The sequence below is a fragment of the Zootoca vivipara genome, chromosome 1, assembly GCF_963506605.1.
Source record: "Zootoca vivipara chromosome 1, rZooViv1.1, whole genome shotgun sequence".
Lineage (NCBI taxonomy): Eukaryota > Metazoa > Chordata > Lepidosauria > Squamata > Lacertidae > Zootoca > Zootoca vivipara.
In genome coordinates, this window is record NC_083276.1 from 67,624,322 (window position 1) to 67,639,666 (window position 15,345).

The following is a 15,345-nucleotide window of genomic DNA, read 5'->3' on the forward strand; positions in this document are numbered from 1 at the left end:
GTTTCATGTTTTTTCTCCTGCCGACCATACGATCTCACCGTCTCATTACCTTAACTGTTATTATTATGTTTAAATTTATCCATCCCAGCAACTCAACTATTTGCCACTGGTCTTGCAGGCAACTGCCAACTTCTCATCCTCCCCCTGCTTTTAAAAGTCTATCAGATACAGAGGATTCAAAGTTGCAGGTTTTGTTAGCAAATTTATTTGTATGCAGCATCTCCATGAGCATCATTCCTGATTATTTAAATTTCAGTTGTTGAGTAGGAAGATAAGCTAAACTGTTGCTAGGTGTAATCAGACTGAATTGCCTGGAGTTGTTCTGATGGGTTATGGTTGCCAGGCTATTGTTGCCTGAGATAGAGAAAAACATATGCCACATCTACACACTTGAACACTTCATAGGCAAGGATGGCACTGTTTCTGCAAAGTTTCATTCTTCCCCCTAGCATTTATTGTGTGGTTCAACGGTATCATCTTAATAAGTATCTAATAGTACTGCTCTGTTCTCTTTGTATAAGCAGAAGAAAAATACTCTGAAATGGAAAAACCTGCATTGGTAATGAAAAACAGAAAACCCAGCAAGGTAAGGAAATGAGATTGTAAGAACCTTTGGTATTTTATACCGGTATTTGAAATTAAGCTATATTCATGTAGGCAAATATTCATGTTGGAGTTGTTTCCTCTAATGGAACAACCTGCATTTCCAGGCAAACAGGTTACAGCATCACACCTCATTCATTACCTGGTGTAGTGATTTTTAATGTATCTTGGAGCATTTCTTGATATTGATAGTGAACAGGTATCCATGCATTCCTAGACTAAAACTAATTTCTCCAATGCTGAACAAAAGCAATAACAACTATATTCATGACTTTCATAGTGGGATATTGTACTACATCATGATCAGCAGCCTTAGTTAGCCTAACTAGGTCTATCTCTAGTAAGTAGAGGCTGTCTGGCAACCCTATTGTGCTCTGTGGGTAAAGCTGGGTACAGATGTAATAAACTGGAATAAATTACCGTAACAGATTCTCCAAGCTTTATTGCCTTGCCAGATAGGTTTTTGTTGGCAATTGGTGGTTTGCAGAAATTACAAGTGTATAGGCGTTGACAAAATGGGGATATGTGTCTTTGGAAAAGAAAATATAATAGTTAGAACTCTTGGTGCTTGGGTACCATTGCAATCATGGGCGTAGGCAGGATTTTTGTTGGGGGACACGGGCCTTTTGTTGGGGAGGGCAGAACCTCAGTTAGCTATGTATTTTTATTGGTTTAGGTGGGCAGCTGCCCCTCCCTGCCCCCCTTTGGCTATGCCCATGATTGCAATGCTCTATAAGCACATGAGGTGGACACCTTGCTGAAGCTTAAGGACATGTGGGCCTAGTCAGGGACCAGATGGGAAACCACCTGGGGTATGTGCTTTGTATGTTACCTTGGGATCTATACTGGGAAAAAGTGAGATGTAAAATACAAACTTTCCAAATCTCAAGGGAAAGAATTTTGCAGAGGAGAATAAGAAAGCAGAAATAACTATGGAAAGTAGTATGTTAGTATGAGGGTTGGAGCTGAACTAGAGGCAACAGTTCAAGATAGTTCCTAGGAGTAAGGAGTTATGCCAGGAAATAGGGATTGAGGGATAAAACCATGAATTAGAACTAGAGAACCACCAAGGGATACAAAATGCACTAAAGCTCAGGAAGACCGTGTTGTTTGGCCAAGGCCCAACTGGAACAGGGAGGCAATTTATGCTCTTTCCTATCCAGAAAGAGATCATGGCTAGCCTGGGTGGGTGGAGTCAACTCAGGGCTTGAGAGTATTTCATTGTCTAAATAAATGCTGCAACCTGCAGTTTGAGGACTTATTAGGCCAGCCACACACAGATCCAAGGACTTACATGTTTCCGGGTTCAAATTTAACATTATGCTAAATGTGTAGCTAGCGACTACACCTGATATTTTTCTTTATTTAAATACAGGCATGGTGGGGTGATTTTTCCATGGGGACCACAGATGTGGGATGGGGAGGTTTAATCCTTCTATCGCAGTCACAATATGGACAAGAATCCCCCATCCCAAGCTACAAAAATTAGTCAAATGAACTGGAACCTTTCTTAATACGTCTGATGTTCATGCTTGAGGTGGGATCGGGACTGCAGCTGGGGAAGGAAGGATTAAATTTCAATTCTCCTCGTGCTGTGGACCCCATGAAAGTGAGCCCCCTTCCCCGGCACTTGCAGTTTAACTAAGAAAATTCCCAAATATAGCTAGCTACACATTTAGCATAACATAGAGTACCCTGAGTTGCATTAGCTGGAGAGAGAGAGATGGAAATGGATGCAATTCTGATATAAGTTCAGTTATGTTTTTAGGATCTTCCCCGCCCTCTCCTTCATCTAGACTAACTTTCTGCATGCCACATTATTTTGTTATCGTATATTCAGGACACTGGGCAGAACCCTGTCCGTGGAAGCCCTGCATAAAGACTTCCACTTGTACAACAGGGCATTCCCACCCCCCATATCCTCCCCTGCTCCTCCCAAAACTGGCTCCGGCAGTTCAGGAGAACCTCCAGAACAGTTTGCAGGGGGAGAGGATGTGGGATCATTCCATCTGGCAAGCTGATATGCCTGTGCAGACAGAGTGTTTGTCACAGTGCAGTGTTGAATTCCATCCACTAAATGCTGCCCATTTAATGTAGGATTATAGTGTGATGCAGTTTCATCAACCTAGTTTGTTATACTCCCATACTTGTTGTCTACTTTAAAATGAATACAGTACTGTAATTCTAATTAAGTTACTCTGCTCTTATAAAACCTGACTGCAGAATTAACAACTAGTTGAACCAATTTCCAAATGATCCTTATTAAATAGCTTTTACTTATGTAAAAGCATTCAGGACTCCTCACAATTGCATTTAATACAGTTTTTTAAAGTTAGTTGTCATTTCCCTTATTTTACTGGATTCTTGAGCTGTGTGGAGTAACTTTTTGTAGTTTAACAGTTTTGGTTTGCGATGGCATGTCTCTCTTCCTTGGGGAGTAAATTCTCTTGCTAATGAACGGAGAATAGTGTTCCCCAGGCCTCTCTTGACTTTTGACTAAGAATAACATCTGTCACTAGCAAAAAGCTGTGTGTAAAATTAGAATTTCTCAGGGCAGATTGAGAACAAGATTTGTTTATGCCTTGTGCTTTTAAAATAGGATGACGTTACAGAGTTTGCTTTATTGTTAGTGTGTGTAGGCATCAATTGGAGAGAATGAGTATCTTCTACACCACCTATGGAAAAGAGGTTTCATTTAAGGCCACAAAAACTTTCAAATATAATACCTTGTAAGAGCATTACTTGATTTCTTGGTGAGAAAATTTCTTTGGAATAAAATAACTCAAATGTATCTATAAGAAGTAGGCTAAGACCTGTATGGAATGAAGTTATTGCCCAAGAACATCTTTGAAACCTTATGCATGGCAAAAGCAGTATGTGACAAATACTTTATCCAGTCTTGGGGTACCCATGGCCAAAATGTACATGGCCAGACACTTGACCAGGCATCCCCAAACTTCGGCCCTCCAGATGTTTTGGACTACAATTCCCATCATCCCTGACCACTGGTCCTGTTAGCTAGGGATCATGGGAGTTGTAGGCCAAAACATCTGGAGGGCCGCAGTTTGGGGATGCCTGCTCTTGACTGTGTGGTAGAACATTGGTTTTCATACCACATTTCATTATCGGTTGAAGCTTCAGTTGTGCACAGCAGGGCAGAAACTTCAGTGGAATGTTGTGGAGGTAGTATTGTCTGCAGAAGCCCATATCTTCCTTTCCTAGGTAGTATACATTTCACAACAAAGGGCTTGGGATGTTTGATTTTTTAAAAACTGATTCTAGATATTTCTCTAAATCTATTTATTTACAATATGTATATTCCACCTTTTAGGTGGACAATGGTCTTGCAAGTGAAAGGGTGCTGGTCCCTTATGAAGGCTCTTGGGGTGGAAGAGTGATGATAGAAAATAAATACTGCTTCTAGTGTTATAACTAAGCAAACTTGCATGTGGACATACTTCAATTTGCTCTTGGCACATTCTGTCATTTGTTTTGAAGGTATCATGGAGAGTTTGGTGCATAGTTTTATGAAACTGGACAGCCCCTTTTGTCTTTAGTTTTTCTGTATTGGTGGGGTTTGATTCTGTTGATCAAGAATGATAAAAAGTCCCCCCCCCATGTCAAACACTTCCCCAGTCTATGTCTAAGCAAATTCAGATGAATAGACTGCCTAAGGGCAAACACACTTGGTCTCTGGTAGCATGGTTGTTTGAAGTGCTGTTTTTCTAGAAAAAGAGGTGCCAGAACTCACCATGAACACTTCCCCTGTTCTCTTATAATGGCAATGACGCCCTCCTGAGAATTGCCAGAACTGAGTTCTGGCGAGTTCCGGTTGAAAAAAAGCCCTGATTGTTTGTATCATCCTTCTAAGCCGTGAGGAAGGTTTGACATGCATCTGATAACAGATGTGTGGTTTAGATGGCTTTGTGGACTTTGGAAGAGAGATCTTCACCTGACATGACCAAGAGTAGAAGCACATGGACACAATGGAGCAGTTGGCAAGACAGGCCATAGCTACAGAACCTTGGAGAGCTCTGACTGATAAGAGGGATACTCCCCCAAACCCTGGCCCAGCCCCACCAGGCTTTCTGTGTGTCTCAATTCCTTCTCATCTGCTGCATTCTGTGTGCTATTGTAGAGCAGGAGGCGCTTGGCCTCTTGGATGAATTGAGCTTGGCAGGCCTAAGGATCCCAGCTCAGGCTCCACAGGTTCAAAGCTGTTACATTTCAGGTTTTGTATCAAGACCTCCTGGTCATGTTCTTCAGCTCAAGATGTGATGGCCATGGGCGTGACTGGCTCAGTCTCTTCTCTTTCCAAACCTCAGCTACCGGTATCACTCAAGGCCAGGACCATGACAGGCGTTATTCCAGAGGTGCTAGTCATAAACATTTCAGTTCTGTGTTCGTAAGGTGGCTCAGTGGTAATATGGTAGTAACATCATTATGATAAGCACCAGAGCCTTTTTGGAGGAAACAGACTAGTCTTAGTAGAGATTTGTCTATTTTTGTATTGTGTTTGTGTCAAGCTTCTGACATTGATTGGCTGAGCTAGTGCAATGACATGGAGCATTCAGTTGCCCAGGGAACAAAAATAGTTTGTGGTCTAGTTTCTGTGAAGAAAGGGAATGTTGCACACAAGAACAGGGTGACATTGTAGGAGAGCACCAAGGAGGCAAGAGGTAAGGAGGTTGAAGAAAGAGAGTAAACCAGGCACTAAGATTGAGAGAGGGGTGGAAGAGGAGGAGGGTTGGAGGAAAGGGTAGAAGAGGCAGGGAATTCAGGCAAGATGGGGCTAATTGGCGAGAACTCCGTAGAATCTGTGCAGCAATTAAGGTCAGAAGGGACTTTATGGTTGGGGGAGAAGCAACAGAGTGCTAAGAAACCAGGGCTGGATCTACATGAATCTTTTAAACGTTATTAGTTATATTGTTCTATAACATCACCTTACCTTTAACATGTAATTTCCCTATTGTGGATGGCTCATAGCTCTGCAGCGCCCTCTGGTGTTATAATTTAATAACGCATTATTAACCACGAGTGTTGATCTGCCCCAGGTCAAGGGACAAAGCAAGTGTGGCCTGAAAAGGTACAGAAGAGAGATGGGAAGGTACAGAACTGAAGAATGAATGGGACAAAATTGGGGAAGTATGATTGCTGCTGTGCACTACTGTTAGGAAGGAAGTCAGCCATTGGGCTGGTAGGGCAGAAGACAGGGAGGTCAGCAGTAGGTGGAGACAGAACCAATGATAGATGGAGTCAACTAATTCTAGTTTTGTCCCCATCCTCCTCCCTACTGAGTTCTACAATGGGAACACTGACATTAAGGGGGAGGAAGCTGACAGGCAGTGCTGCCCCATGGATGGATATAAAACAAAAGGTAGGCAGGTAGGGCAGACAGAGGTTGATGGGGCAGTGCCACATCTGCCCTAATGGACAAGCTTCCACAGGTTCACTGGGAGCAATATTCACTGGCCTTAAAATTTTGAGAGAGCACATTTAGCAATAGATAAATGGAAATAAAGCACCCTTTTGACTCAAGTGACATGTGTTGGCTCGTAGTAGATTAAGCTAGTGGTTTGCCACAATAGCTAACAGACTTTCCGCCCATATACAAACTTACTTGTTGATTATGCTAGGATGTTACTGTATTTGCATTCCTGTAGGATCGTGGAGAGGAAACAGGATGTGACTGTGCATTACGGTGTGACTGTTTCTTGGTGAACAGTAAATGGGCACCGTTAACACTTAAAAATGTTATATACACTCTGTGGCAGTACTAATAACTAACTAAAAAGTCTTTTAAATGTCTGTGACATATTTATTATGTCCCTGTATGTAATATGAGATACATATTTTATTACAGACTCATGGACTATTAACAAAGTAACTATTTAAAGATATACAATTGTTTTCGGAAAACTAAAGGATTTGGGCAAGTTATTGATCTAAATAATAGATATACTTGTGTGATGAAATTTCTTGATTGGCAGAATTGATTGCTGCTTTTCTGGCAGCTGGAATATTCAGTATTGGCTCAGTTAAGACATTTAAGTGTATTTGGCCTTCTTAATTATCAAATTAAAAACACTAAAAGTGTTTCATTCTGGTTTTCCAATAAAAACATTTCTGCATCAGATTACTGAAGTTTAAAAAAAATCTTTGCTCATCTGTGATAATTGCTTCATGTAAAAAAACTACAACCCTGTACTGTATTGCCCAGCGGAATGTCAGCTATTCATTTTAAATTGACTTCCAGTTGTGCAAACTTGATAAATGTTCGCCTTCCATGCTGCTAGGAACAAGTCCTAATATTATTTTCTAGCTTTGTCAATTTTACCACTTTCTTTGAGGGGGTTGGAGTCTATTAGACCTACATATGAATGAATATGCATTTTGTTTAGTTTATCATTAGTAAATATTGCAAGAATTGCTGAATAGATATGCCTGAATTATAATGCATTCTTAGCCTAGTCTTTAGGATTGATCCACACTTTCCTATGTACAATTGGATTTAAGCTTCAACAGAAGTCTGAAAGACTATATTGTTGAGAAAATAGTAGGACAGAGACTGTGGTGGCACACATACACACACACAGACACACACACACACACAGAGAGAGAGAGAGAGAGAGAGAGAGAGAGAAATGTGCTATCTATCTCATGAATGTGCCTCCCAAATATCTACATAACTGCATAAGGATTACATGTCCCCATTTCAGGCTTGTTTTTACTGCCCCTTTTCTATCTTTGTCCTAGGCTTCAAGGATGTTCAGTCATTGCCATTGAGTAAGTCCTGTACATGGGCAGCCATTGCATTGGGCAGAGCGAGCAAAGGGAGCGAGGCTTTTGATTCTTCTGGTGCCTTGTTCTCCCAATTCCAGCCTTCCAAGATCCCAGTCCAAGCTAGTCCTAGGGGGTCATCCTAGGAGTATGGGTGCTATGATGCAGAGGGCCTTCCAGTCTGGACTGCCTACCTCAAGCAACTGATTTTGGGTGTGAAGGGCAGCAAAGTTATGGTTATTTGTTTATGTGTTTTCCCTGCCAGACGGGAGAAGAGGTGATTGCCTCAGATGCCAAAATATTATTGGGTACTGTCCACCTTGATTTGGTAGGAGGCGGGGGGAGGTGCTTTGCTATTCTGGCTTAGGCAGCAAAATGTCTTCTGCCTGCTCTGGCTGGGGATGACAGAGCACTGATGTCAGCAAAGCTTGTTTACATTCTGCCTGCCTTTCACAATGGTTATCATCAGATTCTTGGAAGGTGGCTCTTCATTTCCCTAAGTTCCTTTATTTTCTACATTTATCCAGTACAGTTTTTAAAATGTGGTGTGTGTGTGTGTGTGTGTGTAATGGAAATGATACTTATGTAAAAGTGTTTTGGAAAAGTACTGACTGTGAACTAAGAGACTGCTTTCATGAGCCATAGAATTAAAATAGATGGCTTAAAAAAAATTAACCCTTCCACCCTCAGATATTTTTGCAAATACAGACACCCAGTGCTTTTCCTTCTTTCTGGGGGTACTCAAGGGTACACAGTACCAGCACCTTTCCCCCTCCAAATGTTAAAAGGGTGACACTTACTGTAACAAATTCACCTTTAAACAAAACAAAACACTGCGGTCACCCATATAATTGAGATGATGTTAACAAGCAAGTGTTGTTTTTGGTAGTACAAATGGATCTGTGTGTGACTATCAAAATGCAAATGAAATGTTATTTTCAAACACAGATTTATCAGATTCCCAGGACTGGACTGGAGATCAAAGTGATAGAAAAGCTTTCTATTTCATGCCATAGTGAATTGAACTACAGAAAAGTACTTGATTTCCCCCTATAGCTTTGTTTATTTCCTTATTGGGAATAATAGTCTTCAGAGTTAACTGACATCTTATTTAAATCTGCTGTAAATAAATGTAACAAGAAGAATGCTATCCATTCTCCTAATCATTTAAAATCCCAAGGAAACATGAATAGGATTACCATGTAACTGGACTGTGAATGAGGCCTTGTTTGTTTGTTTGCCTTCTTTTAGGGATTTATACCCTGCCCTTCAATAGAATTCTCAGACCATCTTAGAATTAAAACAAACAAACACAAAATATGCACAAGAATGACAATGAATAGCATTACTGGATTGTCACATGTACAAAACAGAGGACTGGAATCATTTTCCTCTTTTGGGATTAGAAGGCTGCATAAATCTCTGAATGCTCTTACATCATTATAATTTTGCTAGATTTAGAGTACAATTTTATACCTGGGATCTGATGGCTGAAGAGTGGTAGAATTTGGTGGGAACTGCTCTGTGTTGCCTAAGCAAGCACTGGCAGAGGAAGAGAAGTGTGGGGGGAGTGCACTGCCCCCGGCAGCACAATCCTGGTGGGGTGCCATCAAGGCTGCCCCCCCCGCCAGGAATGCACCACGCTCCCAGGATGCGCATCACGCTCCTACGCTCCACCGCCTGCTCTCCACCCCCACCCTGGTGCCGGAGCATGAAGCTCTGCCACTGTAAACAAGTCCACAATATGCTGCTGCTGTGGAGTTAATAGAGAGCCCGGACATGTTGTTGTATAAAAAGAACAAATGCGACTCAATCCCACATCACTAAAAAAATACACAGAGCAATGCTCCAAAGACCTGAGTAAATAAAAATGTTTTTATCTGGTATGTAAAAACAGATAGTGATAGTGCCACAGGTACCTCCCTGGGGAGGGCATTCCACAAGTGGGGAGCCACCATTGAGAAGGCCTGTTCTCATGTTACACCCCCCTCCATATCTCCCTTGGAAGGGAGTACACAGAGAGAGGCCTTAGATGATGAATGCAGGGTCCAGATTGGTTCATGTAGGGCAGAGGAGATCCTTGAGCTATTGGAGTACTGAGCTGCATAACACTTTATAGGCCAAAACCAGCACTTTGAATTGGACCTGGAAACTAATTAGTAGCCAGGTGCACTGTGCCAGGATTGGTCTTATGTTCAGGCCACCTTGCCCCCGGCTGGCTGCTGAATTCTGCACCAATTTCAGTTTCCAAACCATCTTCAAAAACACCCCCACATATAACACAGTCATTTTGGTAATCTAACCTAGACGTTACCAGATCATAGCTAACAGAAGTTGAGCTATTCCTGTCCAGATAAGAGCCTAGCTGGGTCACCAGCTAAAACTGATTGATGGCACTTCACACTACCAAAGCCACCTGGACCTTAAGTGATAGTAGTGAATCTAGATCTAGAACTACCCCCAAGCTTTGAACCTACTCCTTCAGAAGGAGTGTAACCTCACCCAAAGCAGGCCATGTTCCACCCATTTGGTCAGGTGAACCACCCACTAATAGTGCAACAGTCTTATCTGGATTAAGCTTCAGTTTCTTGACTCTTTTCCAGTCAAGGCCAAGACATCAGTCTAACCACCGCCATACTTGCAGATGTAGAGAGATATATCTGTACATATATCATCAGCATATTGCTGACACTGTACTACAATTCTTTGGATTACTCCTGCCCTTCAGTTATTTCATGTAGATAATAAACAGCGTAGTGAATAAAATTGAACTCTGTGCCACTGCATACTGAAGGCTCCATGGGGTCAAATACTATACCACCCTCTGGAGAAGGTCATCCAAGTAGGATCGGAACCACTGCAAAGCAGTGCCACCCACCCCCAGCTCAGATAGCCACTCCAGAATGCTCTGGTTGATGGTATTGAAAGCTGCTGAGAGATCAAGGTGGATTCTCCCATTTCTCTTTCTTGACACATTTCTCTTTCTTGACACAAATCTTCAATCAGGCTGACCAAGGCAGGTTCTGTGCCAAAACACGGCCTCAACCCCGATTGAAATAGATCTAGAAATTTGGTTGCCAGAATCTTGCCAATCTATTGGAAGTCACCCGGAGATTGATCAGTAGATTCTTCCCCATCTATCTCATGGTGTTTTAGAAAACATATTCTACCTTTCTAGCTCCTTTATCAAGGTTAAAAGATCTGGCATTTCACTTTACATCTGACCTCCTGGTGGTTTGTTAAATAAGGGAAGAGAAACCATATTGGCTTAATATATCTCTAACATTAAACATGCATCAATTTTAAATTTTGAAAAGTATTCCTTGATCATATACAGAGTGCTTTTCATCAGCGATGAGTAACTTCAAACAGCCTACATCAGTAATTTGGGAGCTGGAAAGGTCAGAAAGTCTAATTCTAGAAAACCCTGAACCTTGGCATCTCTTGCTTGTAGAAATTAAGTACTAAATGTTGTTGTAAAAATTAAAAAACTTTGTTTTAAGATAAAACTATGAATAGAAAAAAAGTTTTAGAAAGAAGATTAACAACCTTGGAACAGAACTCCATCAGTGGTTTAGATTTTTATTATTTTTTTATGAGATAGTCTTTGAAGAATCTCATGCTCTTTCTACCTACAACTTCACAATGCCATAACTTTTTTATGCTTTGGCTTTTAAGAGAGCTTTGTTTTGTTTTGTTTTTTGGTCTCTTACACAGTTTAGGTCACTGACTGGCTGTCCCTGGCTTTGTTCCATATCTGAACTCTTCTTTCCTTTGTGGTTTGTGTCCGTCTCTGTATGTTCAGTTGTTTATGTCTTCATGAGTCTAGTTTTCAGTACCATTCTATCAGAAGCTTAAGTGTCTCCCGGGCTCTTCAATATGTTAAAAAGTAGAAGAAAAAGTTAAAACAACAACGTTGTGATAAAATGACAAGACTGAAAAGTCTGTGTGTTGGTTTTTGAAAATCAAAAAGTTGTGCTGTTGCCCACATGGACTTCACTGCATGTATGTGGGTCTGGAGGAGTGGGAGAGAGATGCAGTTCGACAAAAAGAGAGGGAGAGATCTATGTGTGGTTGTATAGATGGGCGGGGGGAGATACAGTATATGCACGTTGTTCTGTGGTCTGTATGTGTACAGTGACTGCTTGCAAGTGCTGCTCAGGTGCAAGGAAGAGTGCAGTGTGACTACCTTATATATCTTCCCTGGCATCAGGGAATGTTCCCTAAAACAACAGCATAATTGTATGGGGAGGAGATCGATTTTTGTGAGATCTCCTTAATTGAAACAAGCAGGGCATAACTGACTTCCAATGGAAGGTGTGAGGTTGTCAGAAATGAGTGCACTTTCTCTAATTTTGTGTTATGCCACACACCACATGGGAACCATTTTGTGAGTGGTACCCATGACACCTTCTCAAAATTCAAAATGTGCCCAGTGAAGCAACATGGCTGGCTACCCCTGCTCTACCATCTATTGCAAGTGCATTGCTAGTTACTTAAAAGATTCAGGGGCACAGGCCTATGACACATATTTGTATATATGATAATATTCATGTGTATATGCTTAGATCTCTGAGCAGATGAAGATGGTGGGGTCTCACCAGTATTATGCTTTGCAGCCCTATGAGCACATTTATAAAGAGCAGAGAAAGAGGCAGATAATCCAGGGCAGACATAAGATTTCAGCCTCAGACCTCCAATGGCCCTAGTCTGGAGTCATAGAAATGACAGGGTAGGAATGATTCACAAACCACAAGTTTGACAGTCTAGTTTATGCTAAGTGAACTGTAGAACTGGGTCCTAGGCAAAGTTTTGTGTACAGATACCAGCACACTGTGAAAATAGCCTCTTATCTTCTCATGCAAGTTGTAAATAGCAGCCCCTTGAGTTTACATTACACACACACACACACACACACACACACACACACACACTTTACCTTCAAGGACCTCAGAGTGGTTTACATTTATTCCCCCTACTAGGAGAACACTATCCTTATGTGGAGCCAGCCCAAAGTTCTCTAAATGTTTGCTTGTACCTAGTGGCTTGGGCTAGTGCCTTTGCCCCAAAGGGCTGTGTGTATTTGGAAATCCCAGAACGATTGCATTTGCTCTTGTGTGCACCTGTGTTAAGGGTTAACAAATACATCACTTCAGTCTTACCATTTCATCTGCTTCCTCCTTGCCCAATTTAAATTTAGTTATTCAGAAATGAGTAACGTTCTCATGTTCTGAAGCCTGTGCGAATGCAAATAGGTGTTCTGCTGATAATTTGTTCTTGGTATTTGTGCTGAAAAGGGGGAAGCCTTTCACTCTAATTCCTTGAGACACAGAAGAGACTTTCTGAAGAGTCAGTTAAAAACAAAACTCATTTTTAACGTTAGTTACTCAGCTTGCTTTCTTGAGTTAGAAAGTGCTTTAGCTTAGTTAAGGGAGCCAGATGTAACACATTGACCTTAAATGGTAAAAGCTCCCAGAGTGAGCAGAAGGGAGAGAGAGAGAGAAAGAGAGAGAGGGGGAAGCTTCCCCGGAGGGGGAAAACAAGAGGAATAGCTCAGTTTTAGGTAAGTAATCTCAATAAACCAAGAATAAACAGCTTTCTTCAGCTAAGATCCAGAACGGAATGCTTTCCCCTCCTTAAAGGTACAGTACCTCATTCTTATGCTTTACGTGGGTGATATGTTATTGATGTGCTGGATTTCAGTTTCCTAAACAGGAGTAGTAAGGCTGCGCACTTGACTGAATCCTCTTCCCTTTGGAAGTACACAACCACCCTAAAGAAATGTAAGCGCTTAGTTGGTGCTGAAGTCTGATATTTAAGTAATTTTATGAAGAGAACATGTCCTTGGCTTAGAATCATTAGCAGCTGCCCTGTACTTTTTGCTAACAAGTTGAAATGATTAGCTACTACTCTGATTGTTTATAAACAAGTAAGTGTAAAATGAGCTCACTGTAACAGTAGCATGCTATTGTATGAGCTTTTCTGCCACATGGTTCCTGAACAGAATATACACCAGAACCGCTTGCTTGATGGATTGCCTTGTAGCCTCTGGAACCTGTCTTTTAAGAAAAGTTTTCTGTAGCTGTTTCTTTGGTGTAGTAGTCCATATCTGCTTTTAAAAGAAGCTACAGTATAACTAAGCCAAGGGGATCTAAGATATGAAGTTTTTTTAATTTCAGGTAAAAGATTAACAAATATATTAGAGGAAAGAATTGGTGCAGTTATCATTTTTAGCCACATGTTTTGCAATTCTAATTTACTTGTCATGAATTCTTTTAAAGTATGCTTCCTGGGTGTTTTGACTTGTGTGAAAAGCATAATTTCAGCTACCATAAACTGAAAGTTTCAAGATCATATTGTTTATATTCACGTTTACACATTCATGAAAGAAATTGTAAGCTGACCAGTATTCCAGTTCCACATGGTAAAACTTTTCTTGTGGTACTGAGTACTTATGGGGAATGTGGCAAGAATAGTCAGTGTTTGGACAATACATATTTAAATAAGCCAAGAACTCTTGCATATTGAAATAGTTACTGTACTTTTTTGACATTTGCTAAGGGTTGTGTTCTACCCCATCAGATACTGCAGACACCATTTTTTGGATTGCAGCCATGATGTTTAATGCAAAGCGCAAGGAATACAATGCTATATTCATAGTTAGTGTCACTATTTCTGTCACTCCTATGGCTGATCCATTCTTATGGAAATATTTAGCTTCCATCACTATCTACATTATTTCTGTGTTTTTCAGTGTTCTAGAACTTGCATTTATTTCATTTCACAGTATCAGTCTGGTAATTCTCATTTTCTTATTTAATTTATAATTGCTTTATAGCATATATGCTATATTCTTAGCTAGCCCAGTACTTATGCATTCAAGAACTTGTTCTAGTTATAAAGTTGGAAGATCGTTTGAAGGTCAAGTGAAGGCCTCCATAATACATTTCCAATACCTTTACTTTGGGATCCCAGAAACAAAGGGCCTAACAATTCCTGAAATCCTTTTTTCTGTCTGATAGAGAGCTTGTCTAATCTAAACATGAGAGCAGGAAGCTGCCTACTTTATTGTTAACATTTCAAAGTCTCTTGCTAGTTTGCATGTGAGAGAGCAGACCAGAGTGTGATTAGGTGCCTAAAGAATTACTGGAAGGAGGACACTTGGCTAGCTCAGTTCTGCACTGTTTGCAGCTTGCCCTCTAAAGGCCAGCTGGGTACCATCCTGCTTTCATTTCTCAACAGCTGGAGAAATGTTTACCTGGTTTTAAACAAGTCTTAAATCTTTCAAAGTGAATAGGTGATGCATTTAACAGTTACAGTAAGTATAGTGATCAGCTATGTGAATTGTCTTATTTTTCAAATGGCTGCTGTGTGTGAATACAGACCCAGCTTGGTGGCATCATTAATACAGTAAAAAACAGAAGTTGTACTAATTTTAGTGCTGTGAAATAGTATAATCAGTTAAGTGTTATGGTGGAGTTCCTTAGAAACTGAGTTCTTTATAGTAACCTGTAACTGCAGTTTACCGGGATGTGCAAGCTGGGCCATTCTGTTTTGAAGGGCAAAACTTCTCTTCCCTTAAGAATGAATGTGTATTTAGTTAATGGAAATACCATATGATTGGAAGACAGTACAGCAAAAGCACATTATTGTGGAACAGGCTTCGATGAGGCATTATACAACAGAGATCCTCCATCACTTGGCTCAGGCATCAAACGAAGCCTCGCAGCATAAGCCAAATGCTCTGTATTGGGAATAATTTTGTTGTACAATGGCACTTGCCCACATTATTGCATTCCTACCTGTGTCATTTCCCCATGTCAGATAATAAGCTCACATGTGTGTTGCCAATGTAACTGTGTAAGGCACCGTGTAAACAACAAAATTTTTGTTGTTGTTTAGTTGTGTCCGACTCTTCGTGGCCCCATGGACCAGAGCACGCCAGGCACTCCCGTCTTGCAC

At 40.9% G+C, this 15,345-nt stretch overlaps 1 protein-coding gene across 3 annotated transcripts in view; it reads left to right on the forward strand.

The window, feature by feature from the left end:
- The first annotated feature begins 95 nt into the window (after positions 1-95).
- Positions 96-15,345, forward strand: part of IRAG1 (inositol 1,4,5-triphosphate receptor associated 1) — a 79,532-nt gene continuing 64,282 nt past the window's right edge. The window contains exon 1 of one of the 3 annotated variants that reach the window (XM_060275673.1): positions 96-586. In XM_060275673.1, the coding sequence (XP_060131656.1) occupies positions 542-586 (45 nt within the window). In that variant the 5' untranslated portion in view covers positions 96-541. Of the gene's footprint in view, positions 587-10,140; positions 14,702-15,345 lie in introns of those variants that run through there. The other 2 variants (XM_060275670.1, XM_060275671.1) reach the window with 2 other exon arrangements.